At 40.0% G+C, this 15,442-nt stretch overlaps 3 protein-coding genes across 4 annotated transcripts; all 3 read left to right on the top strand.

Annotated features, from left to right (window-relative positions):
• Nucleotides 1–2: 2 nt before the first annotated feature.
• Nucleotides 3–3,747, top strand: LOC128599329 (uncharacterized). 2 transcript variants are annotated; one of them, XM_053610848.1, is made up of 8 exons: nucleotides 3–780; nucleotides 868–1,028; nucleotides 1,117–1,260; nucleotides 2,410–2,533; nucleotides 2,643–2,730; nucleotides 2,831–2,870; nucleotides 2,961–3,147; nucleotides 3,474–3,747. In XM_053610848.1, the coding sequence occupies exons 1-8, from the start codon at nucleotides 347–349 to the stop codon at nucleotides 3,706–3,708; spliced, it is 1,413 nt and encodes a 470-aa protein (XP_053466823.1). In that variant the 5' UTR covers nucleotides 3–346; the 3' UTR covers nucleotides 3,709–3,747. The 2 variants fall into 2 exon arrangements, with proteins under 2 accessions (XP_053466823.1, XP_053466822.1); XM_053610847.1 differs by having other exon boundaries at nucleotides 865–1,028.
• Nucleotides 3,748–4,099: 352 nt separating this feature from the next.
• On the top strand, nucleotides 4,100–7,942 carry LOC128599328 (uncharacterized). The gene is made up of 12 exons (XM_053610845.1): nucleotides 4,100–4,181; nucleotides 4,293–4,386; nucleotides 4,483–4,711; nucleotides 4,821–5,016; nucleotides 5,134–5,230; nucleotides 5,318–5,462; nucleotides 5,555–5,754; nucleotides 5,873–6,089; nucleotides 6,187–6,283; nucleotides 6,377–6,461; nucleotides 6,579–6,979; nucleotides 7,332–7,942. The coding sequence occupies exons 2-12, from the start codon at nucleotides 4,347–4,349 to the stop codon at nucleotides 7,455–7,457; spliced, it is 1,833 nt and encodes a 610-aa protein (XP_053466820.1). The 5' UTR covers nucleotides 4,100–4,181; nucleotides 4,293–4,346; the 3' UTR covers nucleotides 7,458–7,942.
• Nucleotides 7,943–8,421: 479 nt separating this feature from the next.
• mccc2 (methylcrotonyl-CoA carboxylase subunit 2) lies at nucleotides 8,422–15,430 on the top strand. Its single transcript, XM_053610876.1, has 17 exons — nucleotides 8,422–8,650; nucleotides 9,109–9,175; nucleotides 9,294–9,378; nucleotides 9,465–9,566; nucleotides 9,682–9,809; nucleotides 10,575–10,687; nucleotides 11,132–11,245; nucleotides 11,366–11,430; nucleotides 11,532–11,631; nucleotides 11,730–11,825; nucleotides 12,500–12,572; nucleotides 12,689–12,765; nucleotides 13,658–13,724; nucleotides 13,999–14,155; nucleotides 14,421–14,535; nucleotides 14,777–14,862; nucleotides 15,176–15,430. Exons 1-17 carry the CDS (start codon nucleotides 8,522–8,524, stop codon nucleotides 15,291–15,293), a joined length of 1,692 nt encoding a protein of 563 aa, XP_053466851.1. The 5' UTR covers nucleotides 8,422–8,521; the 3' UTR covers nucleotides 15,294–15,430.
• The last annotated feature ends 12 nt before the right edge of the window (nucleotides 15,431–15,442 follow it).

The raw sequence follows: 15,442 nt of genomic DNA, 5'->3' as shown, positions 1-15,442 counted from the left end.
GAGGTTGAACCACAGGCTGAACCACAGGCTGAACCTGAGGCTGAACCACAGGCTGAACCACAGGCTGAACCACAGGCTGAACCACAGGCTGAACCACAGGCTGAACCACAGGCAGAACCACAGGCTGAACCTGAGGCTGAACCTGAGGCTGAACCTGAGGCTGAACCTGAGGCTGAACCTGAGGCTGAACCACAGGCTGAACCACAGGCTTGCAAAGGTGAGACTATTGGTATGATTTAGGCTGCTTCAGAAATTGGGTTGTAGACCTTTGATAAACCAATGAACGATTTGCACAGGTGTGACAGCAGTAGCAAAAGTGCTTGAAGGTTCTCCACCTCTGGTTGTAATGGATAATGTAGATCCTATCTGCATGAAACCAGATTCACCCATGATCCAACAAACAGTCACCACTGAAACCACTACACTTGCTAGTTCATTGGTGCTCTCGGATGTCATGGAGGAATCTGAGAAATCTATGCTGCCAACCTTACTCAAAGAACCTGCACTGGATTCCTCTGAAATCACAGCGCAATCGAAGCTGACACCAACAGGAAGCGGTTTGGGATCACAGATGTCTCTGCAGGCAACTCCAGCAGTGGCAGGGGAATTGCAGACGTCTCTGGCAGGGCCTTCGCAAACTTTGGAGACATTGCATGATTCATCAGAAAGTAAAGAGGATACACAGGAATCTGCCATGGTGAGTTCAGAAATAAAATTGAGACTGCAAGGCTCTGCAGAGGTCAAGGAGGACTCTCAGGAAGAGGTGTCTGTTCAATCCAGGTTTGTAATTACAATAAAATGTTATGATGGGAAAATATAGGAAAGTTGTCTTGTCATGATGTTCAATCCTTTTTGTTTAATTAGCAGTGCCTCCATTTCGTCTGAACATGGCATCAGACCACCAAGGAGAAGCAAATTCCTGAAGCCTAAACCTAACCTGAATCAGAAATCAAGAGCCCCAGTTCTCCAAAACCAAAGACAAGACCTCGAAACAGCCAGTACTCTAAAACCCAAGAGCAGCAAGCCTAGTAAGATCTTTGTAAAGAACATTGCACACTGACTTCACAAATTGTATTAGGAATAATGATCTTTGATTGTCTTTTCTTCTTATTTTAGCGGTCTCAACTGAGAAGCTACATGATAGTCCTGCTACAGACCAGCATGGTGCATTAGAAGACTTCATTAAGGAGAACCTCACCAAAGAAGAGGAGACATCTCGGTCAAATGCAGTGAATCAAATGGAATCTGAATCAACAAAAGGTTCCTTCAGATTAGTTTCTTTGCCCATCCTGCATCCTGTTCTATCATCCGAGTCCAGTTTTTTGCCCTGCGTTTAACAAATACAAACTGACACAGGCTACGTCCACGTAAATCCAGATAGATCTGAAAACTGCATTGTCCTTTTTAAAACCTACTCCGTCTACACTGCCATTTTCAAACGTTTTCCAAAAATTGCTCGTCCACACTGAAACATCTGAAAACTCTTACATCTCTATACTGCGTGTGCGGGGGAAAAAAACGTGAGAAGCCATTGCCTGCGTCATTTCCCTCAGGTGTTGATTTAAAAAAGCAATCTGAAGGTTGTACAAAGTGACATGAATCTTTTACAAAGCTATCAAACTGGACAGCAGGCACAACAACTGCAATATAACATCATCCACCATCTTGTTTGTTTTGAGTCGAATGGGTCATATGACTAAAATAGCGTTTTTCAAATTTATCTATTTGGGAGAAAAAGCATTTTCGAAAAGCTCCGTTCTCGCTGGACAAAAACACTGTCTCGGTGTGGACGGAAGACCAAAACGTGGAGAAAAAGATGCGTTATCGAATGTATCCAGATTCATGTAGACGTAGCCATAACAGATCATGATCAGGTTCATTTGTTTCTTTGTTACCACATGTGCAAACTTTATTAAAGTAACCAGTTGCCTGGTCTGCTGGAAAAAGCAGAGATATCGAGAAATTAAATAACCAGTGAGTAAGTAAATAGTGAGAATGGCACAGAGCCTTGGAGATTCTTTTTTTTTTCCTTCCTTTTTTGTTTGCAAAATGGCCATGAAATACCAACCTGTCACAAAATCCCAATGTGTGGTGTCAGTTTGCCCTTCCAAGTTCTTGAAATAGTAAAATTGTGCTCACATTTTGGCTTATTTGAAAACATGTGGACATGGTCAACATAAAATTACTTTTCAAAACAACAAGAAAAAACATCTGACTCAAAATGATAATGTCAAATTGACAACAAGCCAATCCAGCTAATTCAAGGACCTACCTATAAAAATGGGGGGAAATATCTGTTTAATATGCTAGAAACCAAACGATTAACAGGCTAGGATGTGAAACATGAATGTTTTGACGGAAGTACGATTGAAGCTTGTTAAATGTGTACCCTTCTTCTCATATTGCCAGATCTCGGTGATCCATCTACAGTACCAGTTCAGGAGAACATCACTACAGTAACTCTGAGTGCAGTCAGTGCTGATGAGCCTCAGGTGGCTTCAGAATGTAGTAGCAGCAGATGTGATGTTGACATGTATGTACTCCATCTACAGTACAACCAATCTGTGTCTAAACAAAACATGACTGAGTTTAAGCTTTTAAAACCAATAGATTTGCTATAAGCAATTCCTCTGCCTCTACAGGATACCACCTTGTACTTCATTCACTTCACCACAGCCTTCACAGACCGGAGAAGATACAGGCGCAGGGCCGATGATCGTTCTTTCTGAGGTAAGGAAGGCCCTATGGTATCAAGTTTAGATCAAGTGCATTTGTTCACTCGAAACCATGAGAACTGATTCCCAGTTATATATACATATTATATACACAGGATGCCTGTGCCCCTGCAGAAATTGTCCACTTACGCGAAGGTGAGCTTCTTTACAAAAAGTGACTTGATTTTCAGTAAAAATGAGGGACTTTTTTTTTTCTATTTTTCAACTGTCACTTTGTTCACACAGATGGTCACAGTGATGAAGAGCCCACCTTTATCTTGACTTTCTATGAGATTCCCGTCACTCAGGCCTACCTTCCGTCATCCAGTAACGACTCTGCGATGATCTCTGACCTTCCCACCGTTGAAACCCAGGTTTCTCTGGGGTTTTCAGACCAGGCACATCCTTTACCATCTACATCAGAGTCGTCCAGGTCCGTCTCATCAGGCTTGTTTTATTCAATTATTACGTTTCCAATAATAAATTGTGAATACAGCACTTATTATATATGTTTACACATGTTTTGTTTCGTAACCTTACAGAATAGATTCTCTGCTTATGGAAAGTAGTGGGACTGAAAAGGTGTATTTGCAGAATGATTTAGGTGTTGTTACTAAGGATTTGGCAGAGAACGTCCAGGAGCAAATCTTAGCGCGCACAACATCTCGTGAAATCACTTCAGCACACACAAAGGATGAAGACAGTGAGTTTTTAGATTACAATTAGATTACAATTAACAACTTTTTTTTTTTCTTTTAGCATCACAGCAGTACCTCAAGACCCAGAGGACACTGAGCAGTGTGAGAGGGTTTCTCATATGGTGATGGCTGATGTCTTTGTTCCTGTCTCAGAGGAGATGGGAGACGATTCAAGCCAGGACAGTATGATGGCTGTAGAACTCAAGCTTCACAGCAAGGAAGCCTCAACAGTTAGTCTTCCAGAGAGACGAGATACTCCTTATGAAGAGCTAACACAGGTACTTTTTGTTTTCTGATAATAAGATGAAACATGATGTTTGTTTTTGTCTCATTTTGATGTAATTTAGGGTTAAGTTGTGTCAAGTTTCGCTTTTCAGGACTTAAACAAATGTTTTCCTACAGCTAGAAAATACGCCAGCAGTGTCCAACCCACTATTATGTTCTGACTCTACAGAGGAGTCAAAAGATACACCTTTATCAGAGGAGAAAAAAGCACCTACTAGAAGACAGAGACAAAGTAAACGCATGTGCATTTCCTATTTGTGTTGTCGCTGCTGCTGTTCAAGTGGCATTTTGTTTTGATTGCTCTTGTCTTACTGTTACTTCGCATACACAGCATAAATGTCTCTGGTTTCTGATTTCAAAAGCCAAGCCACAACCTAAACTGGTAAAAAGGGCACGAGCTAAAGATGATTCCTCAATAACTGATCAGCTTGTAAAGGAGCCGAGTCAGCCGACCTCTTCACACGTCGTCTTACCAGCCTCTCATGTAAAGGACGTTCATATACTGGATTTTTATCGGATTTTAATTCTTATGATTAGATTTCCCCCCCACTGGTTATCCGTTTTATTGCAAACTGCAGCCACAATTGTTTTACAGGAGGAAATCCTGGCAGGAATTTCAAATACTACTGATGAGAAGCCAGTAGACAGAATGTCATCTATAAGAGGATACAAAACCCCTGTTAGTAGAGGTAGGGAAATACTACTTCTCAGTGATTTGTATTCACTCTGACTGGATCATTGATGATGCCTTTTCTTAATATTATTTTATTACTCTGTCCTCAAAGGTAAGGAAGTAAAGCACACTGATTCAAAACCCATCTCCACTGCACTTCACCTATCCAAAGAACTTAAGCTTGAAGAGGAAAAGAGTGAAAATGTAACAGGAGATACTACAATTAAAGATGATATGGAGTCATCTGTAGAGGACAAGGAATCGTCAGTATTGACAACCAGTGAAGGAGCAAATGAGCAGCCAAGCTGTGAGGACATGTGTTCTAGTGTGAAGACTTCAGGGTAAGAAAGCATTACAAATATCAAGCTTAATCGAGGTGGAAGGTTTCTTTGGTTTAAAGATCACAACCTTGCAATGACTAATAGATCCTTAACGATTTTCCTTCTTTAGTTCTGGCTCTTTGACTGTGGACTCTGAGGAAACTGTGGCAGAAACTCCAGGTGTTTCTCGCATGGTGTTAAATGATGTCTTTGTTCTTGTCTCAGATGAGATAGAAGATGACTTAAGCAATAACTTGAGAGTATCTCTAGAAAGCAGTCCACAAAGAGTCGGTCTTCCAATGAAGTCTGATGCTCACTTTCAAAAGGTTGGGGTTGTTGTTTTTTTGTTTGTTCAATGTTTCTCAGCCTTAAGTCCTTGTATCGGATTTCACTTTACTGAAGAAATGCAATGAGAGTTATAGAGATTCGATTATCTTGAGCAGGAATTAAAAACCGAAGATGTGTCCCAAACATTGATTGAAGAGTCGACACAGAATCAGTCACCATTAGTGGCAGTTAAAACACCTGTCAGAACGAGAGGTACGAAATTATATTGTTCAGAATATTTATTTTTCTGAAAGAAAACCATCTTTATTTTGATTCATGTCAGTTCTATCTGATCTCTAGCACCAGGCAAGAGTCAGCCAACCTCTCCACAAGCCACACCATCATCACAGCGAACTACCCTACCTCAGAATGAGAACATGGTGCTACTTGAAGACAAGTTACTGAGAAGGCATCACATCATGCCATGCACTATTAGACTTTCAAGGTCAAAAATATTTGTTTTTAAAAGTCCAACCAGTTCATTTATTGTTTGCTGCAATGTATTGACTTTTGCTTTGTCGTTTATTTATGTTGCAGTATTGACACTGTAGCCCAGAGTCTCAATGCTCCTCAGCTTGGAGATAGGAAGAGCAACGTTGAGTCAACAGTGATGAGCTCACCAGCATGCCATGCAAGTGTAAAGACTCTATCAGAGGAGTTGAGGACACCATCACTATTTGAGGAGATGGGATTGGAAGAACCAGATTTAGAAAAGAAATCCCCTACAAGAAAGAAAGGTAGAGAAATATATTTGCACTGATTTGTTATGATGTTATTACTTCATGATGGGGTGTCATGATCTTTGTTTTTTTTCCTCATTTCAATCTAATGATCAAACCCTCATTTACAAAACAGGCAAGAAAAATGAATCCTCGCTAGGTACAAAGCGTGGTTGTTTAAATCCAGTTCAAACCGTTTCACAAACTCGGCAGCTAACCATAACAGACTGGACAAAGAAAAAGTCACATCAGACTGCGACAAACCAGGAAGAACAAGAACCCGTGAAGTCTTCCCAAATGCAGTCAAGCTTAAAAGCCAAAGAATTGCACGAACTCATGGTTGAGAAGACAGGGTAAGAGAATTTTAGGCTTATTCATTATGGAAGAATTAAATTTTTTGGGAAGATGAGATAAAACTTTCACTGTTAATCTGGTTCTCTTGTATTTAAGTTCAAAACCGCAACATACAGATTCAGAGGAACCTGAGGGTTCTCACTTAGTACCTGCCTCGGAGGAGACTGAAGAAGAGACCAGCGTCTCTAAAGAGGTACAGGATATAACAGTATGTTGATTTTTGATCGAATACAAGAGAGACATTCCCAAGCTATTATAATTAATGGTTCTACCAATTTTGCTGTAGGTGAAAATGTCATCAGAAGTGGTCAAGGGATCAACTGAAGACCCATCTGTATCACAGGTGAAGAAATCACCTGTTAGACGGCGAGGTAAGGCAATCTAGCACCATCCTGATTAGAGCTGTGCACTCGTAGTTTAGTGTATTTATTAATAGTGCTTTAATTCCTATCAGTCTGACTCTGGTGACTCCTCTGATCTCTCAAAAGCCAAACTACAGGTGAAACCTATACTGTCAAAAAGGGCATGTACCAAAAGTCAAGGTAATACTTCGACAACCGATCAGCCACAGCCAACACGGTTCACCTCACCAATACGCCAGCATGGCCGAACAGCTAGAGAGAAGGAAGAGTCCGACAACAAAACTGAGCAACCTGTAAAAGCGGTTTCTAATATGTCCAGTATGGAAGCAAACTCGAAGAGCACAGAAAGCTCGTCGATAACAAGTGGTCCCCAGTCTCCCAAGTCCCAAGACACTTGGCCAAGGGTTTTTCTGCCACGTGTAAAGTTATGGACTGGAGAAGCAGCTGTCTGCTCAGCCTCATCCATGCCTACATCCTCTCCAGCCAGGGTCTCACAAAGCGCATCTCCACCAGTGACTCCTCCACAGGTAAAGATAAGGGTTGCTAGAGGGAACAGGTTTCCAACCCTGGTTCTGTGGTACCCCTTGGCGGGCACATTTTGGTGTTTTCCCTGCTAATTTATTCAGGGTTGCTGAATAATTGAATCAGATGTTTGGGGAACAGAGACAATGCTACTAAGTACAGAACATGGGTTACATCAGGAACAGGGTGAGAAACCTGTTCTGTACCTGTGAGCCACATAGACTTGGATTATATACAATTTCACATCTTATATTATTATGAGATCAGACCGATAATTTTTTTTTTTAAACAGCTTTCACATGCTATTTGCATCCATGTTATATAAATCTGCCATTTCTTTTGTTTTTTCATATCTAGCTGAAGAAATCTCCTACACAAAGCAGCTCCCCCACAGCCAGTGAGAATCCTGATGATGATGACCCGTCCAGAGTATCCCAGTTCTTCATCGGTAATATCTTCACGGATGTAGAGGATACAGAATGAGTGATCTACTTAACCAGAGATTCTTAGCTATCTTGCCAGTGCTGCTATATAATTTGATACCTCTGAAGAAGAGTTACCAAAGCAAGCTTTTAAATCAAGCTGGTTTATCTTAACACTCATGTAATGTTCTCATTTAGCTCTAAAAGTGCTGCAACACAATGTTTTGAGACATTATACTTGTTGTAGAATTTGTTGTTTTGTTCAAGCAAATGTAGCTGATGTTTACTTCAGGGCAATTTGCCAAATTAAAAAAAAAGTTTTATTTATTTTACATTTTATTCTGAATTACTTGAATTTTGTTTCCTTCACGTTGCGAGTGCCTACCTCAGTAACAAATTATATCCTACTTACTCAGCGCACTGCACTAGGCAATATAATTTATGATGATGAGATAAATACATATCGTGCATCTTTTCTGGAAGTGGATTATTTACTGCCTTGTTTATTATTTAGAATTAAACATATGGATGTCTGTGTGTGTGATTCTTGACTCAAATTTTTATTGAAGTCAATGGTGTTTTGTGAATGAGTATGTTTTTGTTACTTAAAAAAAAAAAAATTTACCACTCCTGAATTAAAGAACTTTAACATGCTTGCTTTTTATATTTTGCATAGAATGCCTGTTTATTATGTAAGGCATTAAACGTGACAGGTGTGCTGTGATTAATGACAGAGTGGTTTGATGTGATACAAAGCTAAGCGGAGGACTGTTATCTCCTTGTGTGTGATATTCAAGACACAAGTCAAATTCAATGGGAAAATATATATTACAGTTGCATTGGCATGTCAGATTTAAATAATATTGAATTTAACATTTGCATATGAAAACATATTGTAAAGACAAATCAATAAATAAAATCTCAAGTATTCCAGACTGCGGCTTCCCAACGTACTGTCAATCAAAGACCTCATGATGTAGGCGGCAACTCTTATAACAGTTTTCTTTGGTTGGCGTGTGTGGGGGCGGGGCTTCAGTTTATCTGTCACCGTACTGAAAGGCTAGAATGCTGTGGCACTAACACACCGTAGCGGCAGTGTTTATATTCTACATTCATGCTGAAAATATGATACTACAGACTATTAGACCAGCTGTGGCCTTTCTTCGTAGCAGGAGCGCCATATCGAGACTTTACCATGCAGAGAAAGTCGCGACACTGGGCTCCCAGACAGACACACAGTCTCCCGTGTATCAGGTAGGCCAAGCGAGAAGCCTCGGACTGGATTTACAACGTATGCCCGAGAACAGTGAGCCTTAGTGGGTAACACCAACGTCCTTGGCCATTAGCTCTGATTGTGGCTCGATGTTAAATGGCTCTGAATGAAGCTTTAGTGCACTAGCTAGGGCGGAAAAAGCATTACTTCATGCCTTATATAGTTTACGTATAGAGAACGTGGGAAGTAATTTGGGATTTAACCAGGGTTTTGTTTTATATGCTGTTGCTTCTTGAATTAATAGCAAAACCAAACAATTTGGCGTCTTTTCAAACAAGGTACAATACAATGAATTAAACAACGCAGTCAGTTAAAATCAGCAAAAAATAATAAATTGAATTCACTCTATTAGCTAGTTACAAGTTGTAAATAGTTAGTTTGTAAATATCAGACTATTAAAACATGCTGGTAAATATTTCACTATCACTTTTCCCAATAGGAAAACTATGAACGCATGCAAGCCCTGGTCAAGGAACTGAAAGACAAAGCAGAAAAGATAAAGCTCGGTAAGCGAGTGTCTCAGTCTTATAATGAATATAATTTATATTTGTATGAATGAACTTTTGACAGGGTGACCTTAGCAGACACTGACCAGTGTGTTTACACAATATTTCATTTCTACAGGTGGAGGAGAGAGAGCTAGGAAACTGCACACATCCAGAGGAAAGCTTTTGCCTCGGGAGCGCATTGACAGGCTGCTGGACCCGGGGTATAATGAAAACACGCCTAAACACATTAATCTGGCAGGGTTTCATTTCATTTCTTAACACTTTTTTTTGTTTTGTGTATGTGCAGCTCTCCATTTCTGGAATTTTCCCAGTTTGCTGCTTATGAATTGTACGGTAATGAGGAAGTACCTGCTGGAGGAATCATCACTGGCATTGGCAGGGTGTCCGGGTGAGAATTCGTAACAGATGTTGTAAACTTTTCCCTTCATTACTGTTTTATGAATATATCATCCTGTAGAGAATAGGAATAACAAACAGTTTGGTTTGTTGTTGTTTTTTTGCAGGGTGGAGTGTATCGTAGTTGCAAACGATGCCACTGTCAAAGGAGGCACCTATTATCCAGTTACTGTGAAGAAACACCTTCGAGCACAGGAGATTGCACAGCAGAACCACTTGCCATGTATTTACCTGGGTGAGTTGGAAATTCAGTCAGTCAGCCAGCCAGCCAGCCAGCCATCCATCCATCCATATGTAGCCATCTTTTTATCCTGGTCCGGATCTGCAGCCTATCTTGGGAACACTGGGTGCATTTCAGACTGAAATAAATACCAGTTTTTGTCTTAAGAGATTGTACATGGATGCGAGGAAAGCAAATTCGAACCAATATGTTTGGTGGTTGGTTAAAATACACACAAGAACAAGGTTTCCTATACAATGTTTTTTTTAACAAAGTTTGGCATGGAGGTTTAGTGGTTAGCATGTTTGCCTCGCACCTCCGGGTTTGGGGGTTCGATTCCTGCCTCCGCCCTGGGTACGTAAAGTTTGCATGTTCTCCTCGTGCTTCAGGGTTTCCTCCGGGTACTCCGGTTTTCTCCCTCAGTCCAAAGACAGGCATTGTAGGCTGATTGGCATCTCTAAATTGTCCTTAGTGTGTGAGTGTGTGTGTGTGATTGTGCCCTGCAGTGGGTTGGTTTGTGCCCCAAGTCCCCTGGAATAGGTTCTAGGTTCCCTCCGACCCTGTGTAGGATAAGTGGTATGGATAATTGATGCGTGGATGGATGTTTTTATGAAGACATTATTGGGGCTACATCAGCAAGACATTTCAATGTTGATAAGTCCATATAACCTTTCAAATTAGCCAGTATATCAATAGGAACATATAGAGCACTCTGTTTTCCCCTCTCGGTATGCTTTGTTTGTGTTGTGGAAGTCTGGAAATAATCTCTTTTCTCTCCAGTGGACTCTGGAGGGGCCAACTTACCCCGACAGGCTGACGTCTTTCCTGATAGAGATCACTTTGGACGCATCTTTTACAACCAGGCACGCTTGTCCTCAGAGGGCATTGCACAGGTATGGATCTGCTGGAACTACTGGACTGTTATGTTTTGTGTTGCACCATGGTAGTATATTTAGTATATTTAGTAATAATGTAAGAGGGCTGGATTGATTATAATCTTTAAGCTTGAACACTTGCACCATGTGTGTTTTTGGCTCCCTACTTTGCTGTTGTTTCTGGTCAGTTGATGGAAAGTGTTTTGCAGCACTTGTAATGCTTTTGGCTACTTTTAACAACTCTGTGCTTGAATTTTATTTACTCTCACTTGTAAGCCATTTTGTAAATGTATACCACAGTAATAAATGTCAAATATCAGACTATTCAACAGAATGAATAATATCATGGACATTCTTATCCTAATGTTAAAAAAAAACAACCCAAAAAACACTGCCCCACACGCACACACACTATATTATATATATCTCTGAATAGTACTTGACTTCATGCTTCTGTTACAGATTGCTGTAGTGATGGGCTCTTGTACAGCAGGGGGTGCCTATGTCCCCGCCATGGCAGATGAAAGCATCATTGTGAGCAAACAAGGAACCATTTTTCTTGGGGGACCTCCACTGGTATGTTAAATTTTACAAAATTATGTACTCTGGCCTGTCTCTTGTCAGTTTTATTAAATATGTATGGTTGTAAAGTTAGATAAAACCCTGTGTGTGTGTGTGTGTGTGTGTGTTTTGTAGGTAAAAGCTGCTACAGGTGAGGAAGTCTCTGCTGAAGACCTTGGAGGTGCTGATCTTCACTGCAGGTTCACTTTTCTGATGGCATACTATATAAGTACTAAAAATATCATGTGTTTATTATTTAATGTAAATTTCTGTAATTAATCCTCAATCCTTCCCCCTCCAGAAAATCTGGTGTAACTGATCACTACGCCTTAGATGATGATCATGCTCTTCACCTGGCACGGAAAGCAGTGCGCAACCTGAACTACCAGAAGAAACTGGATGTAATGCTACCGGAGTTTATATCTTGCTGTTTTATTTTTTATGGAAATGTATTTGTTGAACTCGGTCACCAGTTACATCGTTTATTCGATGTTTTCAGGTTACTGTGGAACCTCCCGAGGCTCCGTTATTCCCAGCTGACGAGCTTTATGGCATCGTGGGAGAGAACTTGAAACGAAATTTTGACATCAAAGAGGTTCCTTTTGGTTTTTTAATCTTTTTAAGACAACCTGGATATGTTTTACTCAGGCGAGTACTGTAATTGAAATCATTCATGAATTCACTACAAATGTACAAAAGCTGTAGTTTTTCAAGATTGAAATGTAAAATTACTAAAACCCCTTGATCATGATGATCCTGCTGCTATTTTGTCCAGCTCATCTACCCAGCTAAATTAATTTAGGTCGAAGTTCAGTTCAATTCCCTTCACAGTAGCTCTAACAAATCAGTGTGATTTCTGTCCTTTTTGGTAATAACTGTAGTCTAACAATATCTAACAGGCCACATTAATCTCCCACACAAAGTGGCTGTGAGTCAGTCTATAATTGATCCATCATGGAACACTGGAGTCAGATGCAGGGCCTCTCCTTGTCCAGGGTTGATTTCCGTGCTGTCTTGTTGAAAACTCACACACCTGTCATGTAATGCTGGTGTTTACATCTGGGTACATTTGAGAAAACTGGATGTTCATTATCCTGTGTGAAGGAGCCAACATTATGTTACAGAATTACAAAAACGTTCTGTAGTTAAAAATAAATTAATTAAGCTTTAATGGGACTGCTTTTCTATTTTTATTGTTCTTTACATTTGAGAAAAGGATGTTACTTAATTGTGTTATTGCAGAGGTTTGACAGCCATATTTAATTGCAGGTGATCGCCCGTATAGTTGATGGCAGTAAATTTGACGAATTCAAGGCCTTCTATGGAGACACACTGGTAACAGGTGCATATGATGTTACATATCTTAGTTCTGTTATGAATGAAGCATTACATTTCAGCACTTTTATAAATATGGCTTGGGATTTCATACTCGTACGTGGTGCTGCTGTTTGTATCTAGGTTTCGCACGGATATTTGGTTATCCTGTCGGGATCATTGCCAATAATGGAGTGCTATTCTCAGAATCAGCAAAAAAAGTGAGTTACACATTCCTCTGTTAGGAAACAACACTTCGAGTGCATGAAGAGTGATCTATAAATCTGCACCTGCTGCCTTCGGTTGTCACTCTTTCATTTAAAACCAGAGCCATATCTCCCTGCAGCTCTCACCTGGTATTCCACTGAAGCTAAGCAGAGTAGAGCCTGGCCAGTACCTGGATGGAAGTGGTATTAGTGAGGCCAGCAGGAGGTGCTCACCCTGTGGTCTGTATGGGGCCTAATTCCCCAGTATAGAGAGGGGGACACTATACTGTAAAAAGAGCACCGTCTTTCGGATGAGACGTTAAACCGAGATCCTGACTCTCTGTGATCATTAAAAATCCCAGGACACTTCTCATAAAAGAGTAGGGGTACCAGCGCTTTGAATGTCTAGAAAAGCGCTATATACATGTAATTGTAACTAAAATTGGAAAACACCATTTTTCCTGTTTTAAAACTTGAAATAATTTGAATGAGCAGACTGGTGAAAGTGTGAAAAGTGTTATATTCTCTCTTCTTGTATAGAACATTTCATTAGAAAGTCTGAGTAAATACTAGACACAATACATAATTGGCAGCTGTTATTGTGTCATAAAAAGTAAGAGTCTTTTGGCTTCCAGTATGTATGTATATACAGGCCAAGCAACACTGGTTTATCAGGAGAAGGGGTTGCTTTATTTTCTTTTTTCTAATTTATATTTATCGAAACATCTGGATTTCTTGTAAAACTGCCACAAGCAATTTATCATACAGGATAAAATGTTTCTATTTCCTTCAGAAAGCTGTAGATGGCCTCTCGGACTGTAGAGGTGGATGCTATAGGATATTTTGTGTAAGAATTTTTCACTGTATTTTATGAATGTGTACAGTTATATAGCATTTTGTTTTACAGGCAACTCATTTTATTGAGCTGTGCTGTCAAAGGAACATTCCCCTGATCTTCCTTCAGAACATCACAGGCAAGTCTGAACAACAGAGTGTAGAGCTACACTTTCTAGTCATGTATTTTTTTTTCTATGACATTTTTAACCAATGATTTATTTATATATATATATATATATATATATATATATATATATATATATATATATATATATATATATATATATATAAATAATATGTAATGTGTGTGTGTGTGTGTGTGTGTGTGTGTGCACGTTTTTTTAAATTTGTTCCACTTCTGACTGCATAGACACTAATGCAATGTTCAGCCATGTATGTTCTCTGTTACAGGATTTATGGTTGGGAGAGAGTACGAGGCAGGCGGCATTGCTAAAGATGGTGCTAAGATGGTGACAGCTGTGGCCTGTGCTAATGTGCCCAAGTTCACTGTAATCATCGGAGGATCCTATGGGGCTGGAAACTACGGCATGTGTGGAAGAGCATACAGGTGCTTGGTTCTACCTGCTTATCAAATAAATGATATTAGGACTTTATAAAGAGAAAAGGAAATTAATTATAGATACCTAAATGTAAATGGTATTGTTACTGGTAAAAAATATACTGGTAACAATAAACGGATAAAACAAAAAAAAGTATGTCTGTTGGTAAACTGCCATGATATAAGAAGACACCACCCAATCGTTGGTTATTTTCCTATGACATTATGCCCCGCTTGTGTTTTATTCCTTGCTTACTTGATCCATGTTCTGTAGTCCCCGATTCCTGTACTTGTGGCCGAACTCGCGCATCTCAGTGATGGGAGGAGAGCAAGCAGCGAATGTGTTGGCCACCATTACTAAAGATCAGAAAGCCAGGGAAGGGAAAGAGGTAAGGATCAGCTTCTCTCTAATTCTGTCTCCAGGAAAGGCTTTGAAAATAACCTTTGGGCAGATTTTAGTGTTATAGCCTTGATGTATGGTAGACTCATTTTAATATGCAGCACTTCACACTACACTATGGATCTTCCTCCATCTTGTTAGTGTCTTCTTGTGTTCTTTTAAATCAATCTGTGGCTTTGGAGCGGAGTTCTGTAGAGTTTAAAATTCATATTTGCCCCCTGTCCCTCTAGCTTACAGCAGAACAGGAGGCTGCTTTGAAGAAGCCTATTATCAGCCGATTTGAGGAGGAGGGAAGTCCGTATTACTCCAGTGCCAGGTAACCAGTCACATACCGAACGGACATGTTCATGGTGCAGGTGAAAATCCACCTGTTTGGTCAATTAATGATGTCTCATAGTTATTAGCCTTTTAGTCACATGGTTAAGCCTTCATCTTTTAAATTATAACCACAACTAATGTAATACTACTACTAATAATAATATCCTGTCAATTTACAATCTACTCAGTACATACCATCTCCAGTGATTTTTATTTAGACATACTCCTTCAATTCTTAATGTTAATCTTGAATTATATCATGTAAGATTTGAAATGTTTCTAATCCGGTTTTCCTCGTTTCATGTAATCAGACTATGGGATGATGGAATCATTGACCCTGCTGACACGCGCCTCGTCCTAGGACTCAGTCTGAGTGCTGCTCTCAGCGCCCCCACACAGAAGACTCGCTTTGGTGTCTTTAGGATGTGAAGCTACAGAGTTTCACTCCACTGTTCCTTGGGTTCTTTGGAAATTGTGAAGAGAGAACGCTATTCCTGTTCGTCACTGTTACTGTGTAGTGTTTTTTGTTTATCTGCTTGACATGAGCAGTAAAATGGTTGACACGATCATTTGAGGTT

This window comes from Ictalurus furcatus, chromosome 22, assembly GCF_023375685.1.
Source record: "Ictalurus furcatus strain D&B chromosome 22, Billie_1.0, whole genome shotgun sequence".
Lineage (NCBI taxonomy): Eukaryota > Metazoa > Chordata > Actinopteri > Siluriformes > Ictaluridae > Ictalurus > Ictalurus furcatus.
This window is presented reverse-complemented; position numbering and strand designations above follow the sequence as displayed.